The sequence below is a fragment of the Mastigoproctus giganteus genome, chromosome 7, assembly GCF_048544385.1.
Source record: "Mastigoproctus giganteus isolate SK-2022 chromosome 7, ASM4854438v1, whole genome shotgun sequence".
Classification (NCBI taxonomy): Eukaryota; Metazoa; Arthropoda; class Arachnida; order Uropygi; family Thelyphonidae; genus Mastigoproctus; species Mastigoproctus giganteus.
In genome coordinates this window covers 137,853,710-137,876,577 of record NC_143581.1, presented here as the reverse complement: position 1 = coordinate 137,876,577, position 22,868 = coordinate 137,853,710, and the positions used below count along the sequence as shown (strand labels likewise).

Here is a 22,868-nt window from a genome sequence, read left to right as displayed (position 1 = left end):
TGTGCATAACTGATTAAGATTTTCCTCTAATTCTTTGGGATTGTGGCTTATAACCACAGTGTCATCTGCAAATCGTAAATGGTTAGGTACTCTCGGTTCACATTGACTCCTTTCTGCGACCAGTCTAATCTTCTGAAAGCTTCCTCGAGGGAAGCAGTAAACAGCTTCGGAGATATTGTGTCTCTTTGTCGAACTCCTTTCTCGATTTTAAATGTGCTACTGTCTTTGTCTAGTCTAATAAAGGAGGTAGCACTCTCATATATTTTCTTCAAAATCATAATATATGGTGTATCTATGCCTTGTCTTTCCAGTGCCCGAAACATTGTCTTATGCTGTATGGAGTCAAATGCCTTTTCATAATCCACAAATGCCAGGCATAATGGTGTTTTATATTCATTTGCTTTCTCCATTAGCTGTGATATTACGTGAAGGTGATCCATAGTTGAGAATCCTGTCCTAAAGCCAGCTTGCTCTTTTGGTTGATTCTCATCAAGTATTCTTTCTAATCTGTTAGTAATGACCCTTGTGAACAACTTGTAGATGTGGGATAACAAGCTAATTGGTCTATAATTTCCAATTTCTGATTTATCTCCTTTCTTATGCAGCAAAACTATGATTACATTATTCCACTGCTTAGGCGTCACACCTTTTCTAATGTACTTTGTGAAGAGCCTTGCCAGTTTTTGTGTTATGTCTCTTCCTCCCAATTTTAACAACTCTACAGTAACTTCATCTTCCCCCGGGGCTTTCCGATTCTTCATTTTCTTCAATGAATGTTCTACCTCATCAGGAAGAATATTGGGTATGTCGTATGTGTTGCTACTTTGCAATCCATCTTCCCCACTGCTGGTATCATTCCCTCGCTCCTTGTATAATTCTCTATAGTAGTCTTCTGCTATTTGAATTATGCCTTCTCTGCTGTTTATAAGTACACCATCGCTATTCTTCAGTTTCAGTATCATTTGTCTTTCTGTATTACTGTGCAAGGCTGTTGATTTAAATCCTTTGTTTTCCCTTAATGCTTGTTCTACTTTTCTTGTGTTAAATCTTCTTATGTCCTCTCTGAGTCTTCTAATGGCTTTGCATAACTCAGTATACTCAATTTTCTCACTGTCAGTGTTTTTCTTGTTCTTCATTTGTCGTCTTTGGTTCATCATGACAAGTGTTTCTTGACTAATTTTTTCTTCTTTGGATTTCTGTTTCCCTATAGGTTTCTTGGGCTTTATCACTTTCAGAAAGTTGTAATATTCCTCGTCGATATCTTGGTCCTGAGCAGTCTGCAGAAGCTCAAACTTGTTCTTAAGTTCCAGTACATACTGCTTTTTCTCCTCCTCTGTTATCTCAAAGACCTTTGTATTATTTACTCGAGTCAGTTTTTTCCTTTCCTTTCCTACATCTATATCAAGCGTACATCTTACCATTCTGTGATCACTTCCAACATTTACCTCATTTAGGACGGTAACATCATTCACAATATATCTTCTGTTAGTAAGGATGAAGTCGATTTCATTAGTTGTTAATCCATTTGGACTCTTCCATGTCCACTTTCTGTTCACCCTTTTCTTGAAAAAAAGTGTTCATTATTGACAGTCCTTGAGATTCTGCAAATTCCACAAGTCTTTCACCTCTTTTATTTCTTTCCCCAATTCCAAAGTTTCCTATAGTTCCTCTTTCTGCGCTGCTTTGCCTTTTTCCAACCTTAGCATTGAAGTCCCCCATAATAATAGTGTAGTGGGTTTTCTGCTCATCTAGAAGACTCAATTTCGGTGTACATTTCTTCAGCCTCTTCATCATCATGGCTTGATGTTGGTACATAAATCATTATAATCTTTAGCTTATACCTCTTAGAAATCTTGAGTATTAGCCTTGACACCCTTGGTGATGTACTTTTGAATTCCAAAATGTTGTTTTTAAAATCTTTATGGACCAGAAACCCAACTCCACCTTCACTCCTTTCACTGTTTCCATTGGTGTACAGCAGATTTCCACTTGATAAACTTATAAGTGATTCATTTCTTCTTCTTGTTTCAGCCAAACCGATGATATTCCAATTCACATTTTCTAATTCCCTTTCCAGCTCTAATATCCTGTCTTCACCGATGCGTGATCGCACGTTATAACAGGCCAAGTTCAGTTTCCGTTCTTAGCATCAAGATTCGTTAAAATTCGCCTGACATACTTTTGACGGATGACCACAGGAGGCATTGAATGGAGCGTGTTGGGAATGGTGGGAGGTGTTTTACCAAGATCATTAATACATGAATTGGAAGAAAAATGGGATGCTAGCAGGTCAGCTTTATCCTTGGCTGAAGTGACAACAGAACAATCTGGTTTTGACAGAGGTGGGAGCAGAGATAGGCAAAAGTTGCGACCAATAGCTTTGGCAAGAGACCAGAATGTTCGGTAGCATTAGCAAAGCATTAGAATTAGGGCAAGAAGTAAGTTTTCTACTTTTAGCCTGTTCAAAATCTAGTTTGGACTGATTAATGTTGTTATTGGTTTTTAGGAACATTAGTAACAAGGCCCTATTGCTCTGAAATGTGCGGTGGTCATTCCCTGACCTTTCCGGATCCTCTGTATTTGGTGGTGACGGGCTCGAACCCCGGTCTGATCAAGAAGCACATGCTACGCAGTGCTGCTCCTCCCCACCTGGCTACGGAAGCACCTAGACTGATTAATAACTGCTTCACAATTGTTGTGAGCTTTGGTGCAGGCAGAAAATGAAACTGAAGAATTGGAAACAAGCCAATTACGATATGCAATGTTCTTCTCTTGAACAGCTTTAGCATATTTATTGGAAAACCAAGGTTTAGATAAAGGATGAGATTTTAATGCATAGTGTAGAATAAGCGATTCCCCGACAAGAATAATTTTACTGATCTGAGCAAACGTTGACATCAGAAGTTTTGAAACAGTAATTTGACCAAGGAAAAGAAATCTCATAGATCATCCCATATTGCATTCTTGTAATGCCAAACAACACGAGGTTGGGAATGGCCATGGGATAAATGCTCAAGTGGAGAAGAGACAAGAAGTTGGGCAGCAACATGATTGTCATAGTACATTTTTACACTTCCATATTTAGAAGTGTAAATGAAGAACCGGGGCAGAGGTCTAAACAGGAAATTAAATACATGGCGATGATGTATTAGGGGGGTTGAAATGTCAACATCAGAGCTGATATTTGCTAGATACTGTACAGTAGAAGCATATGCAAGAAAACCAAAGTTTGACCGAGGTTTTTATAGCGAAAGATGAGTTTGTAGTGCACTTTTTAATATTCTGCCCTTTTCGGTAGTATTTTTCAGAGATGAGAATGAATTGTACAAAAATATTCGGAAAAATATCAGGCAATAAAACTGTGCTACCAACTGCAAAATTTTCCCAATGGGTAGAGCTAGTCAATAATTAAAACTGCCCATGTCTTCCACCAAGCCCAGACGATGACTTAAATACTGTCAGAATACCAGCACTTTGCATCCTGACAGAAACCCAACATTACAAAACTGGATTGACCTGGGTATCCCCCCCCACTTTGCTAATGTGGAGGAACCTGGGGACCCACACCAAATAAGTAACCATTGCAGGGGAGGGAGATGCACAGGTAGCCAGGGAAACACTGAAAAATATCAGTAAGCTAGTAGAAAGAGGATGCAATGGAGAATGAAAGTTGAATGAATTAATGAGAATGAATGGCCTGGGCACTGAGTGAAAGAGTGAATTATGTAAACAGGTGAAGTTTTTACAGCTCCAGCAAATAGAAGTTTTTGTTTTTTTATTGACTTAAATTGGCATATTAATTTATTTTTTAGACTTGCTTTATATTCCTAGTAACAATACTTTAGTTTAAATTGAATTTAGATAGAGATTTTGAAGGTTACTACTTAGTATCGATGACAGGGGTTCGAGCCAGTGACCACCACATACGGAGGATGCGGAAAGGTCAGGGAATGACCACCGCATATCCCAGGTGGCCTTAGTTGCTAATGCTCCTAAAAACCAAATAACAAACAAGCTTAGTATCAATAAGGGTATCAAAATCCACGTGTGGACAGGTTTTTCATCTCCCACAAACGAAAGTTTTTAATTATACTTAGCTGCTTTATTGACTTAATTGCTAGATTAAATTATTTTCTAAAAGTAGCTTACAAGACCTAGTCAAGCTCCGTGGTTTATTTTGAATTTAGATAGCACGATTTGGAAAGTAAATAATACCTCGTGTTTAGATTAACCGTTTGTAACTTGCCGCCATTGTTATAAGATATGTGTGCTAGCACAAGGTATAACGGAAAACTAGATAGCATAAGGTTTTACGGAAAACTATATAGCGAGTATAGTAGTATCAATTAATCAGTAAAATTTATTAATCTTATAAAATTTCATTGTCAATTGAATTGTACTTTTTTAACTAAATAAATATAACGACCTAGTTATTACAAACGTAACATCATAAATTAATATTCAGAGATAATATTCAATACCAAAATACATATATATAGTGTTATAATGGCATTGGGATATAGGTTTAGGGTTATATTTTGTATTGAAATTTTATTGAACTTGAATAGAAATCATGACTCAGACCAGAGCAGAGCAGCAAAGCAAAAGGCTCAAACTAGTGGAAGTGCTGTGGCTCAGGGGAGAACTGAGAGCGGGCGGTTGTGCTGTGAATCAGTCTACTGAAATGCACTGCTTGTTTGATGTTTGTGGAGCAATCACGAACGGGACATGATATTGCCAAGGGGATGTCTTTGTGTGGGTCCAATGTAAGGAGTGCGAGGAAATCAGATGCCAAGTCGGCACTGTTATGGGCTTACACGAGAGCCTGAAGGACAGGGTGGATGCCTTCAAAGGATTTAAATTGAGGGGCCCATCAAGGTCTCAGCTGCCCACATCAATTCCAGAGCTTGCACTTGAACATCACGCAACATAGCGGCAACCCTCAAGGCAGAATGCGCTGGTCCCAAAGGAACTAGTTGTTGCAGGTGACTCTATTGTCAGGGAAACGGGGAACATATTGTGCAAAAAGGATAGATTGAACAGGACCAGTATGTCTGACAGGGGCAAAGGTTGATGATGTTGTAGGGCAGATATCATCATTTACGGGCACAAAGGGTGATACTGTTGTATACATTGGCACTAATGATATTAAGAGTAGGAGACAGGCAGAATTACTTAACAAGCACAAGACAATGCTGAAAAAAAGCCGTGAGTTAGGGTTGAATTTGAAAGTGTCTGCAATTCTGTCCAGATACAATAGGAGGGAGTATATAATGAGAGCCTTGTCGATCAATTCGGCCCTGGAGAGATTGTCCAAGGCTTGTGGGGTAGAATTTTTCTCAGCCTGGTCTGTGGTGCTTGTTAACAGGAGAGACTGCTTCTACAGGGATGGGATACACTTAAACAGAAAGGGTGCAAGAATATTTGCTGATGTTATCGAGGCAGAGTTAGGTGGGTCAGAAAACTGCTAGCTTGGGGGGGGATACATGGACTAATAGATTAACAGTAGCCGTTGGCAGAGATAAAAGTGATTCTTGCACTACTTCCATTGAAATGCAATTGAGCAGCAGCCTAGAAAGCAAGGTAATGGGGGATTTCCAGGACTACTGGGAGTCATAGTGGAACAAGTAAATACATGGGCTGTGTTAATGTAACTAAGAGTAGAAACGGGTACATGAATACTTGCATGTACACCAATGCTAGGAGTACAGTTAATAAATTCGATGATCTTGAAGTGCTAGTCAAGACATCAAAGGCAGATATTATTGGGATATCAGAGACATGGTTTCACACAGACATAAGCAGTGCAGAACTGGAATTTGGGGAATACAATGTGTACAGAAAGGACAGACAGAACAGGAAGAGATGGAGGAGGGGGTTTGCTCTTAATTAAGAAACACAAAATCTAAGGAAGTGCATCCAATTGATGTTGGTGGATAATGCAATGTTGAGTCTGTTTGGTGTGACATAAGCACTGGGAAAGGAAAAATGAGTAGGTGTGTATTATAGGCCAATTGAATCTGATGAGTATAATAAGCAATTGTGCTGAGAAATAGTGGGCCAGTAAATCAGAGTGTCTTATAATGGGGGATTTTAATTTCCCAGAGATTGACTGGAATTTATGGGTTGGTCATTCACACACCAGCAATGCTTTTGTGGATTTATTGGATGATTGTTTTCTACAGCAACATGTACGGGAGGCAACTAGAGGGAGTAATACTCTTGATCTGGTTATCAGTAGTGATTATTCATGCATCAAGAATCTACAGATAAAGGAACCACTAGGTGGCAGTGATCACAGCGTGCTGAAGTTTGATTTACTCAAAGAGGTAACTACCATCAAGGGTTTTGGCTTTCATAAAGGTGACTATGGTGGTCTGAGACAGTATTTAAATTCTATACGCTGGGACCAACTGATGATGTTACCAACAGCAAATTCAAAATGGGAAGCATTCAAAGAATTAAATCTTGGAAGCTACCAGGCTTTTCATACCAACAAAGAAATATTGTTCAAGATTTAGTCCTAAATGGATGTCAGATGAACAAATTAGCCATGTGACAGAGAAGAAAAATGCATGGGATACATATAAATTAAAATGTGGCACAGAAGCCTGTGATAGATTGGTAACTTGGTCTGTAACCAAGTTACAAAGGAGGTTAGGCAGGCGAAAGCAATTTACGAAAAATCTTTGGCAAAGGATGCAAAGAAAAACATCAAAGAGTTCTTTACTTATGTAAACTCTAGAAGGAAGGGGATGAATCAGATTGGTCCACTTTATATCGATGGTTCAACTGTTGATGATCCTGCTCAGATAGCTAACAAACTAAATGAATATTTTGCATCTATATTCACACATGAGGAGTTATTCAGGGTGGAGAATGCCAGAGGTGTATTCAACTCTGGCAGTAATCTAGATAATCTTGTAATAACTGAGAGTAAAGTGGAGGAGAAATTGCTGAAGATAAACATAAGAAAGGCACCTGGGGTGGATGGAATCTATCCAGTTATATTAAAGGAGGCGACCAAGGAAGTAAGCAAACTCAGCCATAATAATGAGAGCTTCCCTGGACTCAGGGGAGGTATCTATGGACCGGAGATATGCAAATGTGACCCCAATTCACAAAGGAGGATCAAAGGGAGACAGGTAATTACAGACCTGTTAGTTTAACTTCTGTTCCAGGAAAATTAATGGAGGCAGTTAAAGAAGCATTGCAGGATCATCTAGACAAGTCTTCAGATATAGTTCGGACACAGCATGGGTTTGTTAAGGGGAAGTCTTGTCTGACAAATTTGATTGGATACTATGATATAGTCACAAAGGAATTGGATATAAAGAATAAATTTTGATCTCATATATTTGGATTTCAGAAAGGCCTTTGATATTATTGCACATGGAAGACTGCTGCACAAATTGGAGCAGTGTGGTATTGGAGGCAAATTTCTGCTATGGATAAAGGGATGGTTGAGTGGGAGAAGACAGAGAGTGGTAATAACCCCAGGGGTTCATATCTGGTGAGTATGGGCTTGGCACACCCAGGGTCTTGAGCTGGATATCATCATTCTTCTCTTTCTTGGTGATTCCCTTGCATCTCTCTTGCATCTCTCTCTCTCTCTCTCTCTCTCTCTCTCTCTCTCTCTCTCTCTCTCTCTCTCTCTCTCTCTCTCAGGGTAACTTGTTGGAGATTTTTTTTAGCTGGTGCAGCCTAAGCCTCAGGCTTCCTTGCACTATATGGCTAGTAATAATAATAATGGACACTGCTCTTCGTGGACTAATGTTATTAGTGGAGTTCCTCAGTGTTGAGTCCATTATTGTTTTCTGTATTTATAAATGATATTGATGATAGTATATCAGGCTTAATGTCCAAGTTTGCACACGATACGAAGGTTGGCAGAGTTGTTAATGACACTAATGACAGTACACTGCTGCAACAGGATCTAGAAAAGTTGAGCAGATGGGCTGAGGGGTGGCAAATGAAGTCTAACATTGACAAATGTAAAGCAATACATATGGGAAGCAGTAATCTGAGAGTAATGTATCAACTCTGTGGTACCACACTGACAGTGGTAAAAAATGAAAAGGACTGGGTGGGGGGAGGGTAATTGTGCAGGCAGATATGAAGTTTTCTGAACAGTGCAGACGGTCTGCAAGAGTAGCTCACGGTGTCTTGTTAATGATATAGCGGAATTTTTCTAGCAGGGATAAGGAGGTGGCAATGGTCAGGACACACCTTGAGTACTGTATACAGGTCTGGAGGCCTCATTTTAAGAAGGATGTAGAGCTGTTGGAACGAGTACAGAGAAGGGCAACAAGATTAGTGAATGGAACTAAGGGTTGCTATTACGAAGAAGGGCTTAAGTTTTGCAAATTACAATGTCTGGAGACTAGGCATCTGCGAGATGATCTGATTGAGGTGTATAAAGCCTTGAATGGTTTGAGTATGCTTAATGTGGATGGGATTCTTCCTCTTGCTCAGAATAATCGCCTGAGAGGGCATAAATTCAAATTGAGGAAAGACAGTTGTAGGATAGATGTGCGGAAGTTCGCCTTTAGCGAGCGGGTGGTTGATGGCTGGAACAAACTTCCATCTGTCATTGTAGAAGTTGGTAGCTTAAATAGATTCAAGGCAAAACTTGACAAACATTTTGACTGAGTGGATGGGTGAAATAAGGGTGTTTTTTTTTTTTTCTTCTATGGCTGATGCTATATAAGCTTGGTTTCTTGCATCATGTGCCTTTGCTAATGCTAATTAGGAATTAAGGTAAAAGGGAATAAATGTCAGTTTTGGTGAAAGAGAGAGTGAATGAGTGTTATGGTGAATGGGAATGAGTGAAAGAGCAAAAGAAATTGGCCGAAAGAATACAATTTTTATAATAACTTACATTACTTTATATATATACTAAAGAACATTTACTCTTAACACAAACCCTATCACTGCATTCTCCCCTGGCCTGCACCACAACTGAAGAATAACAGGAATTTGAGGTGTCCAGAGGGCAGTGCAGAAAGTAAGATTCGAACAAATTAAATGAAAGCTAGAAGAATGAATGAGAGTGTAATTGTGAGAGAAAGAACACAAACCATAAATGATACAGTTAAGTACACACTAACCCTAGTTTTAATCCTTTATATTCTTACCTATTTAGCTTAATTATTATGCATTAGTATTTAAATTTACACTACAACCATTGCATCTCCTCCTGGTGTGTGTAAAAAAAAAAAAAAAAAAAAAAAAAATTGAAATGCAGGCGGACAAAAAGTATAAAAATGGAATGGAAATAGAGTGAGAATGCAGATTATGAATGAAGTAAATGTGAGTCACTCCGAACCCCCACCTGACAACATGCAGCTCTGCTGCCAGCACCATCTGGAGATCTGTATCGTGCTCCCTTGTATGGTACCTTTCCCCCCTTCCCCTGGTAGGAAGGGGAATAAAGGTACCATGACAACCGGATATATGGAGTGATTCGAGCCATACTCATTGATGGTAATTGTGTTAGTGGTCGATGACTTCGATATCACTGCGTGGGTCAAGGTTGTGCTGAGAGGACCAATAGCTCTCAGTGGCCACGGAGTGCTCTGAATCCACAGATCGGTTGGCTCTCTTATGTTCTGAGATCCTGTCTTGGAGACTCCTGGCGGATTCTCTGTTGTAGCAACTACCGCAGTCACGGCAGGCAATGCGATATATTGAGCAGTTGTGTAACAAGGAGGGATGGGCATAAAGTCAAATTGAGGAAAGACAGATGTAGGATAGACGTGCGGAAATTTGCCTTTAGCCAGCGGGTGGTTGGTTGGTGGAACAGACTTCCATCCCTTGTGGTGGAGGTTGATAGCCTAAATAAGTTTAAGGCTCAGCTGGACAGGTATTTTGAACGAACAGAGGGGCGAAGTGGAAGTGGGTTTTTTTTTTTTTGGCTGATGCTGCATAAGCTTGCTTCCTTGCATCAAATGCCTCTGCTAATGCTAATGCTAAGTCTGAATGATGCTAAAAAAGGTTGAAGAAGAAACCAAACTTTTAAGCTTAAGGGTGTGTACAGCCTTGTTGACAAAGGCACTCTGTAGATCTTGATATAAGCAGCCAATCCAGATCCACACGGTCTTTAAGCCGAAGCTGAGGCTGGCATGCTCAGACTTTATCTTATCAGGCAGTCCGCAAGTCTAACTTATATCACATGTGGCAGCAAGATAGGTTCAACAGCTTACCTCGAGACACCCACGCCACCAACCACGCACAGAGAGGCCCTGCAGTTGATCACTCTCACTTCATCCTGAATCTAAGCAGCAAGTGCTTATCCAGTGAACAAGTGGAACTTCTCACCCTTGGGATGAAGTTTGCTGAGGGTGAGAAGTCCTTGACCTATTACCTCAAAGTCCGCCCATCACACAGCTCGCCATGGGAATTGAGGCGTCTTTTACCCGAAGAAACCACCAAGGAGATTTGCTCCTGTCTAACCTCAGCTGCTGCCAACTTACCACTCTCAGTTCGCTTAGGAGGGATGACATCATTGTCATTCTGCCAGCTGACAAAGGATATCGCACTGTAGTTATAGATTGATCTGAGTACCAGGATAAAGCTCTATTCCTTCTACAAGACACGAGTGTTTACAAACTGGTACATAAACCTCCCATCAAGGTCTTTGAGCAGTGGGAGGCCAGTGTCAACAGTTTAGTCTACAGCTGGTTGAAACCTAAGATTTCAAAAATCACACGTTGGCAACTGCATGCAACTGGATGTCAACTTCCCCAGTTTTATGGACTCCTGAAAGTGCATAAGCTGTGCGTCCACTTATGACAATTGTCTCTTGTTGCAATTTACCAACGTATGAACTGTCGTAATTTGTTTCCGGACAACTAGCAACACCAACCGTACCACCTCAAACATTGGGGAATTCTTGTGTCTCATCTCTAATCTCATCACCTCTGAAGACCAAGTCATAGCCTCCTTTAATGTTGTCTCTTTGTGCACTTCACTCCCAGTTCAACAAGTCATCGCCAGTGACTCCACCCTGCGGTGTAGAACCTCACTATCTGCAAAGGACATTTGCACTGCTCTCAACTTATGTTTGACTGGCAGTACAGTCTTGTTTGGCGACTCTCTATTTAGGCAGATTCACGACACGGCCATGGAAGCCCCTGTCAGCAGCTCGGTCATTGTGAATATTGCCATGGAAGAACTAAAGCGGCACGCATTCTTAAACTTACCAGTTCCCATCGCCTTATGGTGTCGTTACATGGATGATGTCTTCGTTATCATTCTCCGTGGCTCAGAAACCCAGCTTTTTTGGCATCTCAACACCCTATCGCCCTTCATTCAGTTCACTATGGAGCTAGAGTTGGACAATGTCTTCTCTTTTTTTTGGATGTTCTAGTGCGACACATGGGCACAGATTTAAGAACTTCGGTCTATCATAAGCCAATGTATACTGGCCAATTCACCAACTACAAATCGGCACATGCCCCCAACAAGCTCTTCAGTACTGCACGCGTCCTATTCACCCACAGCTGGACCCATTCCAGCTCAATGGACAAAAAGCGCGGGTAAGTTTTGAAAGGAAAAAGAGATCTATCTAACTGTAGTTATCCTGCCTGTGCCTTGGACAAATGTGATCTGCAGGCTCATGAGCTTGCTACACACCCCAGAGCTGCCCACAATGATGACATGATCTCGACCACCTTTATCCATCATTACCCTGTCGTGTCACAACACCTCTCTAAAATTCTATGTGCTCGGATAAAATGTTTTACAGCTTCTAGGTAAAAACTGTGATCCACTCTCTCTCGGTATATCGTGTTGCCTGCTGTGACTGCAGTAGTTGCTACATTGGGAAAATCGCCAGGAGGCTCCAAGACCGGATCTCAGAACATGAGAATGGCATCTGATCTGCTGATTCAGAGCACTCCGCGGTTGCAGGACACTATTGGTCCTCTTAGCTCAACCTCGACCCTTGCCATGATATTGAAGTCGTTGGCCACTCGCACGACTGCTATTAACAAGTATGGCCCGAATCACTACATATATCTGGTTGTCATAGTACTTTTAACTGCAACAGAGGTATGCGCATATCACATGTTTATCACACTGCAGCATAATCATCTCCAATCATGGAGACGGTTATGCTGCAATGTGATAAACGTATAAGCACACACTCCATGTGCATGCCCTACACATCTGCAGCTACAAGCATCTAGTTCTAACCAGTGATTGTCCCTAATGTTGTTGCTTGTATTCACGTCACGCTTTGTTTGCCTTACATGATCACGCCCGGACATTCTTTGTTTCATACTAAAATTTGTTTAAGCTGATGAAGAGTCCCTCAGACTCGAAAGCTACTTATACTTTATTTTACTTAATTTAATTTAGTCTATTCATTTAGTTTACTAAAGGTTACTACCTTGTTTGTACCTGAAATTCCTTATTATTGTTAACTATTTATGCTCCTCTGTTAGAGAACAATATAACAATTATTAGTTTCTGTGGGAATAAAGTCACCATTACTTCTTGTATTTCTGTAATCTGATTGATTTGAAGGTGCAATTTTAATATTGAAGTTGAAATTCTTTGGCTTAAAATAGGGATGTCAAACTCAGAAGTTTTCATGGGCAACACATCAACAAAATTACGCAACATATTAAATATTTTCATGTATTTTCTTTCCCCTATGAAAAATTTTGCAATCATGACATTTATGAAAGTTTGTATAAGTTTTCAATATGATATTAGGGTATATTTTTTAAGTATTGCCATTTGACTTTACTTTCATATAGATTTAATCCTTTTAACCTGTGAAAGTTGATAACATTTTGGAGAGGGTGCCCAAGTTTACCTTGACTATATTATACACACAGTCTCAAGGCAGATGATGGTCTGCCATGGATGTGTGCTTACGTGCTGCTGGACACAAATAACTGTCGACTGAAAACTGCATTATGTGCATGTCAAAATACAAGGACAAAGTATTGTTTCTGCTTGGAGGGAATGACTTCAACAATCTGAGAATGGCTAGGTGGGAGGTGTCATAGGGTAGTGTAATTTAAGCAATTTTTGCCATTTAATGTTTCATAACTAGACACGTGACAACTTCTCATCCAATGACACTTCCTTTAATGTACTTTTTAAATTTATTTCTTTAACTCTACAAAATATGTCGTTAGGAGGCAAGTTTTATGAACATTTAAAAGCAAATGTGAATTTAAGTTACAGGCAATTACTGTAAGAGATGACCTCATGATGATCATTACTTTAATGATGCAAAGTAAATGATATCCATTGTAGTGAGTCAAAACTTTCATATAATCATTTCCCCTAAAAAAGTGGCATCCACACAGTTGAGAATTATTAAGAATAATTTTTAATTTTTCAAAATTTTCTTTATGATTAGGTAAGTTATACTCACCTTAAATTTATTCATGTCAATGCTGAAGGAGTTGGTAACTTCTATATATTTTTCTGTGCTATCAAATTCATATTTAATCTGCTGTACTTGTCTTTTAAGATCTTCTAACTTATGCAATATTTTTTTTTGGGAATTCTCCAATTCTGTATATTTATCTTCTCTCTATTAAGAGTTAAATATTAAAAAACATTAATATATTTTGGCCCAAAATCCAGTATATACTGGATTTTGTACCAATTCAGTATATACTGCATGTATATACTGAAGTGTTATATTAACTTTTAACAAAAAAGAATCAATTATGAACCTTCTATGAAATAACTTTCGCTTCTTCAGCATAAGTGTTGTTTGTTTGTTTGTTATTTGGTTTTTAGGAGCATTAGCAACTAAGGCCATATTGGTCCGGGATATGCGGTGGTCATTCCCTGACCTTTCCGCATCCTCCGTATTTGGTGGTGATGGGCTCGAACCCCGGTCTAATCAAGAAGCGTGTGCTACACACTGCTGCTCTTTCTCACCTGGCTACGGAGGCGCCGTTGTTACGTTACTATACAGAATATTAACAGGGTGATTCAGAATTATCCTGCCAAACTTCAGAAAGCAAATTCTTATGAAGTTGACTGAAAATACTTTACTAAGTTAAAACTAATTGAAATTTTGTTAGTCTACCAATAACCACCATGTTTGTTTTCCCTTAGTACATGTAAAAAAAAAAAAAAAAATCAGTTGGACACTGAATCAAAATAGGTAGATGGCTGTACCTCACTACCTTTACTACTCAATTCAAAGGGAGTTCTGATCATTTAGTTAAGAGTTTTTTCTTTTAAAAGAGTTGACTATTCAAAGAAATGTGTGATGCACTATAGGGCAGTGTTCCCAAAGTGTGGCATATGTACCCCCCAGGTGAACGTGACAGTAGTCTTTTCAAAAAGTGTGCTTTGTTAAATTTTGACTAATCCTTCTTACTCAGTGAATGTTATAAGTTGTTGTGTAAAACGTAAAAAAAAAGGTGCTTGGTATGTAACATTTTAAACTTAATTTAAATTTATACATTTTAATACCAATACCAAAATAGTAAGTATGTTTGCTTCACACAATGTACTTCAATTTCAGATTGGTACAAATACACCATATACATCTACAGAATGTTTGTTGATTTTTATCATTACTTCCATTTTTTAAAATTATTATTTCTATATATAGTATACGGGTAACCCTCGTATAACACAGTAGTTAGGTTCCTATAAAATTTCGTGTAGCGTGAAACCGCGTTAGTCAGGACTAAGAACCAGTAGAAAAAGGGGTGTTACATTCCATAAGCTAACAAAAATACACAATTTTTTTTATAACTGTTGGAAACTTAATTTTTATTAAAAATAGTAATAACTGAACAAACTGTGATACATATATGTCAGATAATGTACGTTCATTTAATTTCCTTCCTCTACATCGCTGCGAATCACAATCAAATGTAAACGCTTTCTCTGTTGCAGAATATCTTCACTTTTCTGAACTTTCTTCTGCAGCATCAAGATTTTGTGTATCTTCTGCTCTCTTTAAAAAATCAGTAATCTGGGTTTTTTTGCTTTTACTTAATAGATCTTTGTAAATACTTGGTAGGTACATTCTGGAGCTAAGCATGTTTAAAGCTCCTTTTTGAACTTTGTGCTCCTTTCAGTCAAAGGATCTGAATTCAAAAAATAAGATTCTGATTACTTGGCTAAGTTTATGCCTTCATATATGCTTTTTAGTGTACAATTTGGAACATCAAAATTTTTATCTGAAGAAAATTCTGAATTGAAAATCCTCTCAATTGATTTGGTTTACCTCCGATGCCATTTCCACCAAATCTGCTTCACCAGACTCTTTTCCAACCAGTAATTCTTGAACGTCTTCAGTAGTCATATCATCAAAACGTACCGACTTGGCAAGTTCTACTATCGCACCGATTTCATTTTCTGCCGGTTTTTCCATCATGCATTTAATGTTCACAGTTTTATTTATTTGAGCGATAAGGCTATGATTTCAATACAGTCCACAATCAAAAAATGTCTTTTGAGCGGTGCTTTTTACTTTAAACCAAAATAACCTTAAAAAAAAACCTTAAAAGTCATGAAGTCACAATTTTTTATGGTCTCAAACAAGCACAAGTTCAATAGCACAGAATTATTGTAAAATCTGAATATTATTGGGAAATCCTTAACACAGGGATTTCCCAATAATATTATTATTATTTATTTATTTTTTTTTTTTTTTTTGCAAAGCCACTAGCAAGTCAACAGCAGGGATTCACAAAAAAAGAATGGAAATGTTGAAAAATTACATCCAACATAGCAGGGTTCCCCCCCTGCAATTCTCGCATGTTAGAGTGAAACTATGGGGGCTGCACATATACATGTATAACTTTTATTATATATCAATAAATGAATACCACATATTGTACCGTATTTGCTCTAGTCATGATAAAACAATATTATTAAAACTACTCCTAAATTATTTTCACCTGAGAAGGGGGTACTTGGAAGACTAAGTTCTCAGAAGGGGTCAGCAATTATTGCAAGTTTGAGAAACACTGCTGTAGGGGAATGGAGATACATTTTGTGCAAGACTTTTCAGCAAGCCCAGTTTTCCATTTGCAGAAAAAAGAGCATCACTCTTAATTCCTAAAGGAGGCAGCTTGATTGCTTCTGTAGCCAATGTGCAAGATCAAGAAAGCATTCTACATGTATTACTTTTCAACTAGTACTTCAAGAATCAGAGTACTTCATTTCAAGAGTACATATTTTTTTTACACACAACAAACTACAGCTTTAAAAGAATTGTGATACAGAACTTCGTCCATTTTTCTTATTGAACACTTCACTGAAATTAACTTTCTGGGCTATGTGTTATGGATAGATGAAGCATTCATGAGGAATAAGATAAATAACTTCAAACAAAGCAAGAGTACTTTTGGAATCGTGTTCCCCAAGTATGAAAGATGAAACCTGACTCTTCTCTATAGCAATTGACAAGTTGCTCAGAGCAGACTTATTATTATTATTTATTTTTTTTTTTGTTTTGGTAGTTGTTGGATCGGCTTCTGTGGCCATATCGCACCTCCCAAGGTTTTTTGCAGTACTGTACTTTGATCCAAGCCCGAGGCGGGAATCGAACCCGCGACCTTTGGGTTGCCGGCAGGTACTTCACCCACTCGGCTAGCCCAGTCGGCCAGCAGACTTATATGAATGAGATAAACTTACACTTCTATGGTTGAAAGGCTTCTACAACACTTGGTAACTGAAGTCTAGAAATAAACATATAAACTCAGTATTCTTGGTAGAATTTTTAATTTAATTTTACATTTCAGCAATTACTACAGTCAGATCTGAGTCAAACTTATTTAGTTTTAAATCATTAAAGTGCAGTAACATAAAGTAACTTTAGGTTTACAATAAAATTAGCAATTAAAATACATTAAGAATGTGTTATAAGAGTGTGTTATAGGCCAAATGACTCTGATGAGTATAATGAACAACTATACAGAGAAATAGCAAGTAAATCAGAAAGGCCAGTAAATCAGAATGCTTTAAAATGGGGGATTTAAGCTCCCAGATATTGATTGGAACTTGTGGGTCGGTCACTCACATACTAGCAAGACTGTTGTAGATTTACTGGAAGATTGTTTTCTACAGCAGCATGTTGGAGAGGCAACTAGAGGGAGTAATACTCTTGATCTAATTATCAGCAGTGATTATTTATGCATTAAGAATTTGCAGATAAAGGAATCACTAGGTGGCAGTGACCACAATGCGCTGATGTGGGATTTACTTAAATATGCAACTACCATCAGAGGTAAAGGGAAGGGTTTTTGCTTTCGTAAAGGTGACTACAGTGGTCTCAGACAGTTTTAAAATTGTATACAGTGGGACCAACTGATGATGTTACCAGCACCAAATTCTAAACAGGAGCATTCAAGGAATTAATTCTGGAAGCTACTAGACTTTTCATACCAACTAAGAAATTCTCTTCAATATTTAGGTCCAAATGTATGTCAGATAAACTAATGAGACTAGTGGTAGAGGAGAAAAATGCAGGGGATGCACATAAATTATCAGGCAACACAGAAGCCTATGGTAGACATAACCTAGCGTGTAATTGAGTCACAAAGGGACCCAGGCAAGCAAAAAAAGACCTCTTTACTTATATAAACTCTATATAAGATGAATTAGATTGGCCCACTTGATATTGATGGTTTGACTGTTGATCATTCTGATACCTGACAAACTGAATAAGTATTTAGAATCTACATTCACACATGAGGAATTCTGTAGGAAAGTGGAGGACAGAAGTTTATTAAATTTTAACAGAGAGCTAAATGATTTTGTAATAACTGAGAGCAAAGAGGAGGAGAAATTGATGAAGTTAAACACAATAAAAGGCACCTGGGGTGTGGGATGTATCCAGTTATATTGAAGAAGGTGGCAAAGGAAACAAAACTGAGCCATAACTATTAGAGCATCATTGGACTCAGAGGAGGTTCCCTTGGACTGCATGTTGTTTGTTATTTGGTTTTTAGGAGCATTAGCAACTAAGGCCATATTGCTCCAGGAATACGCTGTGGTCATTCCCTGACCTTTCCGCATCCTCTGTATTTGGTGGTGACGGCCTCGAACCCCAGTCTAATCAAGAAGCGTGTGCTATGCACTGCTGCTCCTTCCCACCTGGCGACGAAGGCGCCATCAATGAAATAGAATCATGGTTTCAGGCAAAAAAAAAAAGTGCGGATTTCTATGTTTAACATTGACAAATGTCAAGTACTACTATGTAGTACTTGACATTTGTCAATGTTAAACTTCATTTCCCACCTCTCAGCCCATCTGCTCAACCTTTCCAGATCCTGTTGCAGTAGCATAGTGTCAGTAGGGTCCTTGACAACCCTGCCAACCTTCGTATCGTCTGCAAACTTGGACATTAAGCTTGATATACCATCATCAATATCATTTATAAATACAGAGAACAATAAAGGACCCAATACTGAAGGACTCCACTAATAACATTAGCCCACGATGAGCAGTGTCCATTGATTACCACTCTCTGTCTTCTCCCCCTCAACCACCCCTTTATCCATAGCAGCAATTTGCCTCCAATGTCACACTGCTCCAATTTGTGCAGCAGTCTTCCATGTGCAACAGTATCAAAAGCCTTTCTAAGATCGAAGTATATAATATCAAAGTTATTCCCTGCATCCAGTTCTTTTGTGACTGCATCATAGTATCCAATCAAATTGGCCAGGCAAGACTTCCCCTTAACAAAACCATGCTGTGTCTCAGCTATAACTGAAGTCTTGTCTAGATGATCCTGCAGTGCTTCTTTAACCAGTGCCTCCATTAATTTTCCGGGAACAGAAGTTAAACTAACAGGTCTATAATTACTTGTGTCAGCCTTTGATCCTCCCTTGTGAATTGGGGTCACATTTGCACATCTCCAGTCCATAGGTACCTCCCCCGAGTCCAAGGAAGCTCTCATAATTATGGCTAAGGGTTTGCTTACTTCCTTTGCTGCCTCCTTTAATATAACTGGATAGATCCCATCCAACCCAGGTGCCTTTCTTGTATTTATCTTCAACAATTTCTCCTCCACTTTACTCTCAGTTATTACAAGATTCTCTAGCTTACTGCACTGCTAGAGTAGACTACACCCCTGGCTTTCCCCTCGCTAAATAACTCCTCATGTGTGAATGTCAATGCAAAATATTCATTTAGTTTGATAGCTACCTGAGCAGGCTCATCAACAGTTGACCCATCGATATCAAGTGGACCAATCTGATTCATCCCCTTCCTTCTAGAGTTTACATAAGTAAAGAACTCTTTGCTGTTTTTCTTTGCATCCCTTGCCAAAGATTTCTCGTACTCTGCCTTTGCCTGCCTAACCTCCTTTGTAACTTGGTTACAGATCAACTTGTATCTATCATAGGCTTCTGTGTCATATGTTAATTTGTATGTATCCCATGCATGTTTCTTCTCTGCCATATGCCTCATCAGTTCGTCTGACATCCATTTAGGCCTAAACCTTGAACAATATTTCTTAGTTGGTATGTAAAGCCTAGTAGCTTGCAAGATAAGTTCTTTGAATGCTTCCCATTTTGAATTTGCCGTTGGTAACATCGTCAGTTGGTCCCACTGTATAGAATTTAAATACTGTCTCAGTCCATCGTAGTCGCCTTTACGAAAGCAATACCCCTTCCCTTTACCCCTAATGGTGGGAGTTACCTCTTTGAGTAACTCCCACTTCAGAACACTGTGATCACTGCCACCTAGTGGTTCATTTATCTGCAGATTCTTAATGCATGAAGAATCACTACTGATAATCAAATCAAGAGTATTCTCCCTCTAGTTGCCTCCCGAACATGATGATGTAGAAAACAATCATCCAATAAATCCACAAAAGCCTTGCTAGTGTGTGAGTGACCAGCCCCCAAATTCCAGTCAATATCTGGGAAATTAAAATCCCCCATTATAAGACTCTGATTTACTGGCCCACTCTATTTCTCTGTACAGTTTCTTATTATACTTATCAGAGTCATTAGGCCTATAGCACACTCCTACTCTCAATTTTGAGAGTAGGGGTGTGCTATAGGGCGCAATCATACAGCGAATAATTTGGGCAATTGAGATGAGCAGTAGTTGAATCAACCGATAACTGAGATTCTGTGAGAAAAAGTACATGGAAGACTGCAAGTGGAAATGGATATTGTTGAGATTAGAACTGAGATCACGTATATTTGTGAAATGAATTAAGAAGTGTTTGGGAGGTTTAGATCTTTTCGTAGATAAGCTTACTCTATTAGTTTGACAATTCATGGTGTATTCAATAGTAAAAAAAAAGTGGGTGGGACATGCTGTATGAAGTAATGAAATTTTTGGATAGGGCATACACATGGTAAGAATATACCCATATCCTTGACAATAATGTGGCCTCTACAATGTCCCCTGTATATACACTACTTTGACTCCCTCCAGTCACTATCTAGTAGAGTAGAGGTAACAAGATTATACACTAGCTGATCTGGAAACCTCATAGAGAGTTAAAAATAGGTTCAGTCTGGTGTACTAACTAGCGGCCGGTCTGCGAACTCCGTTTTAGAGCTGTATCCTTGAAATGTAAAGAAAATTGTATCTCGACACGATGTTCATCATAACCTCAAAAGTCATCAATCATACTACATGATGGAAGAGATTGGGGAAGGGTTGACCGGAACTTAGCTCTGGAGATTAAACATAGGGTCCACCACTTAAAGCCTCAAATAAGCAAAGTGGTGGTATTGCACCGGTTGATGAGGGTCATCTACCACCTAGTACTGCCTGGTAACACAGAGGGGCAGCATTCCTCCATATGGTGTGGGCACCACACCTCGATCCCATCGTAAGCATGGTGGGTGTTCACACCTAGGTGGTTATCCACCTTGTGCTTGTGCATGAAGGTTATACCCAGGATTACTAACAGTTCCACCATCATAAAGGTGCAAGCAGAGGATTTGGCTGTCACAGACTGGTGTTCGACGAAATTGGGTCTACTTGACTTGTGTTAACAGAATATTAGTTCCATCAGCGTTTTTAGACTCCTAGGTAGCAAGTACAGCTTGTCTGGCATATCTGAGAGAATGTCTGATATGCCAGAGGACCAGTATGCAGTCTATTATAAACAGGTAGCAAACTCGATCTTATTGTTTGCGATAATCCCGACAACTGAAATTCGGTGGGTTTTTACATTATGGTATTAAGGTGAAATGAGTTCCCCTGCACTGAAATCTTCAATCATATAAAAAACATAAATAAATTTCCAGAATCTTCTCTTCGTTCCTATTTACTTATTACAACAGTGAACTAATGTAAGGAACCAACGAAAAGTGCAAGTGCTGGCAGTGCTAGGAAACTAACCAAAACTGATTTAGAAATTAGGATGAAAATGATTAAGAAGTAAGAAGCAGGACAAAGTTTGTCATTTATTGCACGGAATTAGGTCTCGCACCTTCAACAGTGAATACTATTTTAAGGGACAGTGTGTGTATAAGAGAACGTGTTAAAGTGTCAACGCATTTAAGGTGAACAGTGATCACAAAACAGTGTTCAGGTGCTATTATATTGAAGATGGAAAAGCTATTAATAATATAGCTGGAAAATCAAAAGGAAGAAGTATTTATGAAGATATTAAGGATAAGTACAGCGAACCCCAAGCCACGTTCGTGGCAAGCAACGGGTGGTTTAATAGGTTCAAGCATCCCGCTGGTTTCCAAAACGTATGCGGTGAAGTCGCCAGTACAGATTCTGTAGCTGCAAAGAAATTTTGTGATGAGTTGGGAAAAAATTACTGATGAAGGCGGCTCTTCAGTGCAGCAAATTTGTAACGATGACGAGTCTGCTCTGTATTGGGAAAAAAAAATGCTGGATTGAACATACATTGCCAAAGAGGAAAAGATAATGCCAGGTTTCAAGGCTTCAAAAGATAGGGACACACTCTTGCTTGGGGCTAATGCAGCAGGAGGTTACAGATTAAAACCACTGCTTGTGTATCATTCTGGAAATCCTTGTGCATTTAAGGGCATCAATAAAGTCACCCTACCTGTGCATTTCTGATCGAACCAGAGAGCTTGGATAACAATATCTCTCTTTGAAGATTTGTTTAAATGCTTCTTAATCTCAGAGGTTGAAAATTATTGTAAAGACAACGTTTCTTTCAAGATTTTGCTTCTATTAGATAATGCTCCTGAACATCCTACACATCTAGATGATTTCAATTCAAACGTGAGAGTCAGATTTCTACTGCCAAACACGACTTCACTCATCCAACCTATGTATCAGGGTGTTATTTTGAATTTAAAAGCATACTATTTATGCACAACATTTGCTCAGGCATTGTCTGCAGTAGACGATGAAAAAAATTTTATGTTAAGAGACTAAATCTTACAATATTTACCACACCATCTTAAACATTAATAAGGCCTGGGCTGAAATTACTAAAAGTTATTTAAAAGGCCCATGGAAGAAAATATACCCATGGCACGTAAAGCCTCAGAAGGGTTTGCAAAAGACAAATCATATGAAGAGGTTACAGATAAGATTGTAAAGGTTGCAGAGCTACTTCAGTTGGAGGTTGTTGCCAAAGATGTGAAGGAGTTAATAGAGGAAGAGAAGGAATTATCTAATGAAGAACTTATTGACTTGCAAGCAGCGATAGTGAAAGAAGAAAATGATGACGAAGCTCAAGATGAACAAATGAGAAGCCGAGACACTTCATCACCAGAGAGATGGCAATGGAATTTAATGAAATTGCATCAGCAATGGCGAGGTTTGAGAAGGTGGATCTCTACAGCGAACTGTTTTTTTTTTAAAGAGCATTAATAACTAAGGCCATATTGCTCCGGGGATATGTAGTGGTCATTCCCCGACCTTTCCGCATATCCTATATGGTGGTCACAGGCTCGAACCCCGGT

At 38.9% G+C, this 22,868-nt stretch overlaps 1 protein-coding gene across 3 annotated transcripts in view; it reads right to left on the bottom strand.

Moving 5' to 3' along the window:
• AIMP2 (aaRS-interacting multifunctional protein 2) overlaps positions 1-22,868 on the bottom strand; it is a 127,760-nt gene that overhangs the window by 77,345 nt on the left and 27,547 nt on the right. For all 3 annotated transcript variants that reach the window (XM_090377109.1, XM_090377108.1, XM_090377107.1), the window contains exon 2: positions 13,397-13,558. In XM_090377109.1, the coding sequence (XP_090233235.1) occupies positions 13,397-13,558 (162 nt within the window). The remainder of the gene's footprint in view (positions 1-13,396; positions 13,559-22,868) is intronic.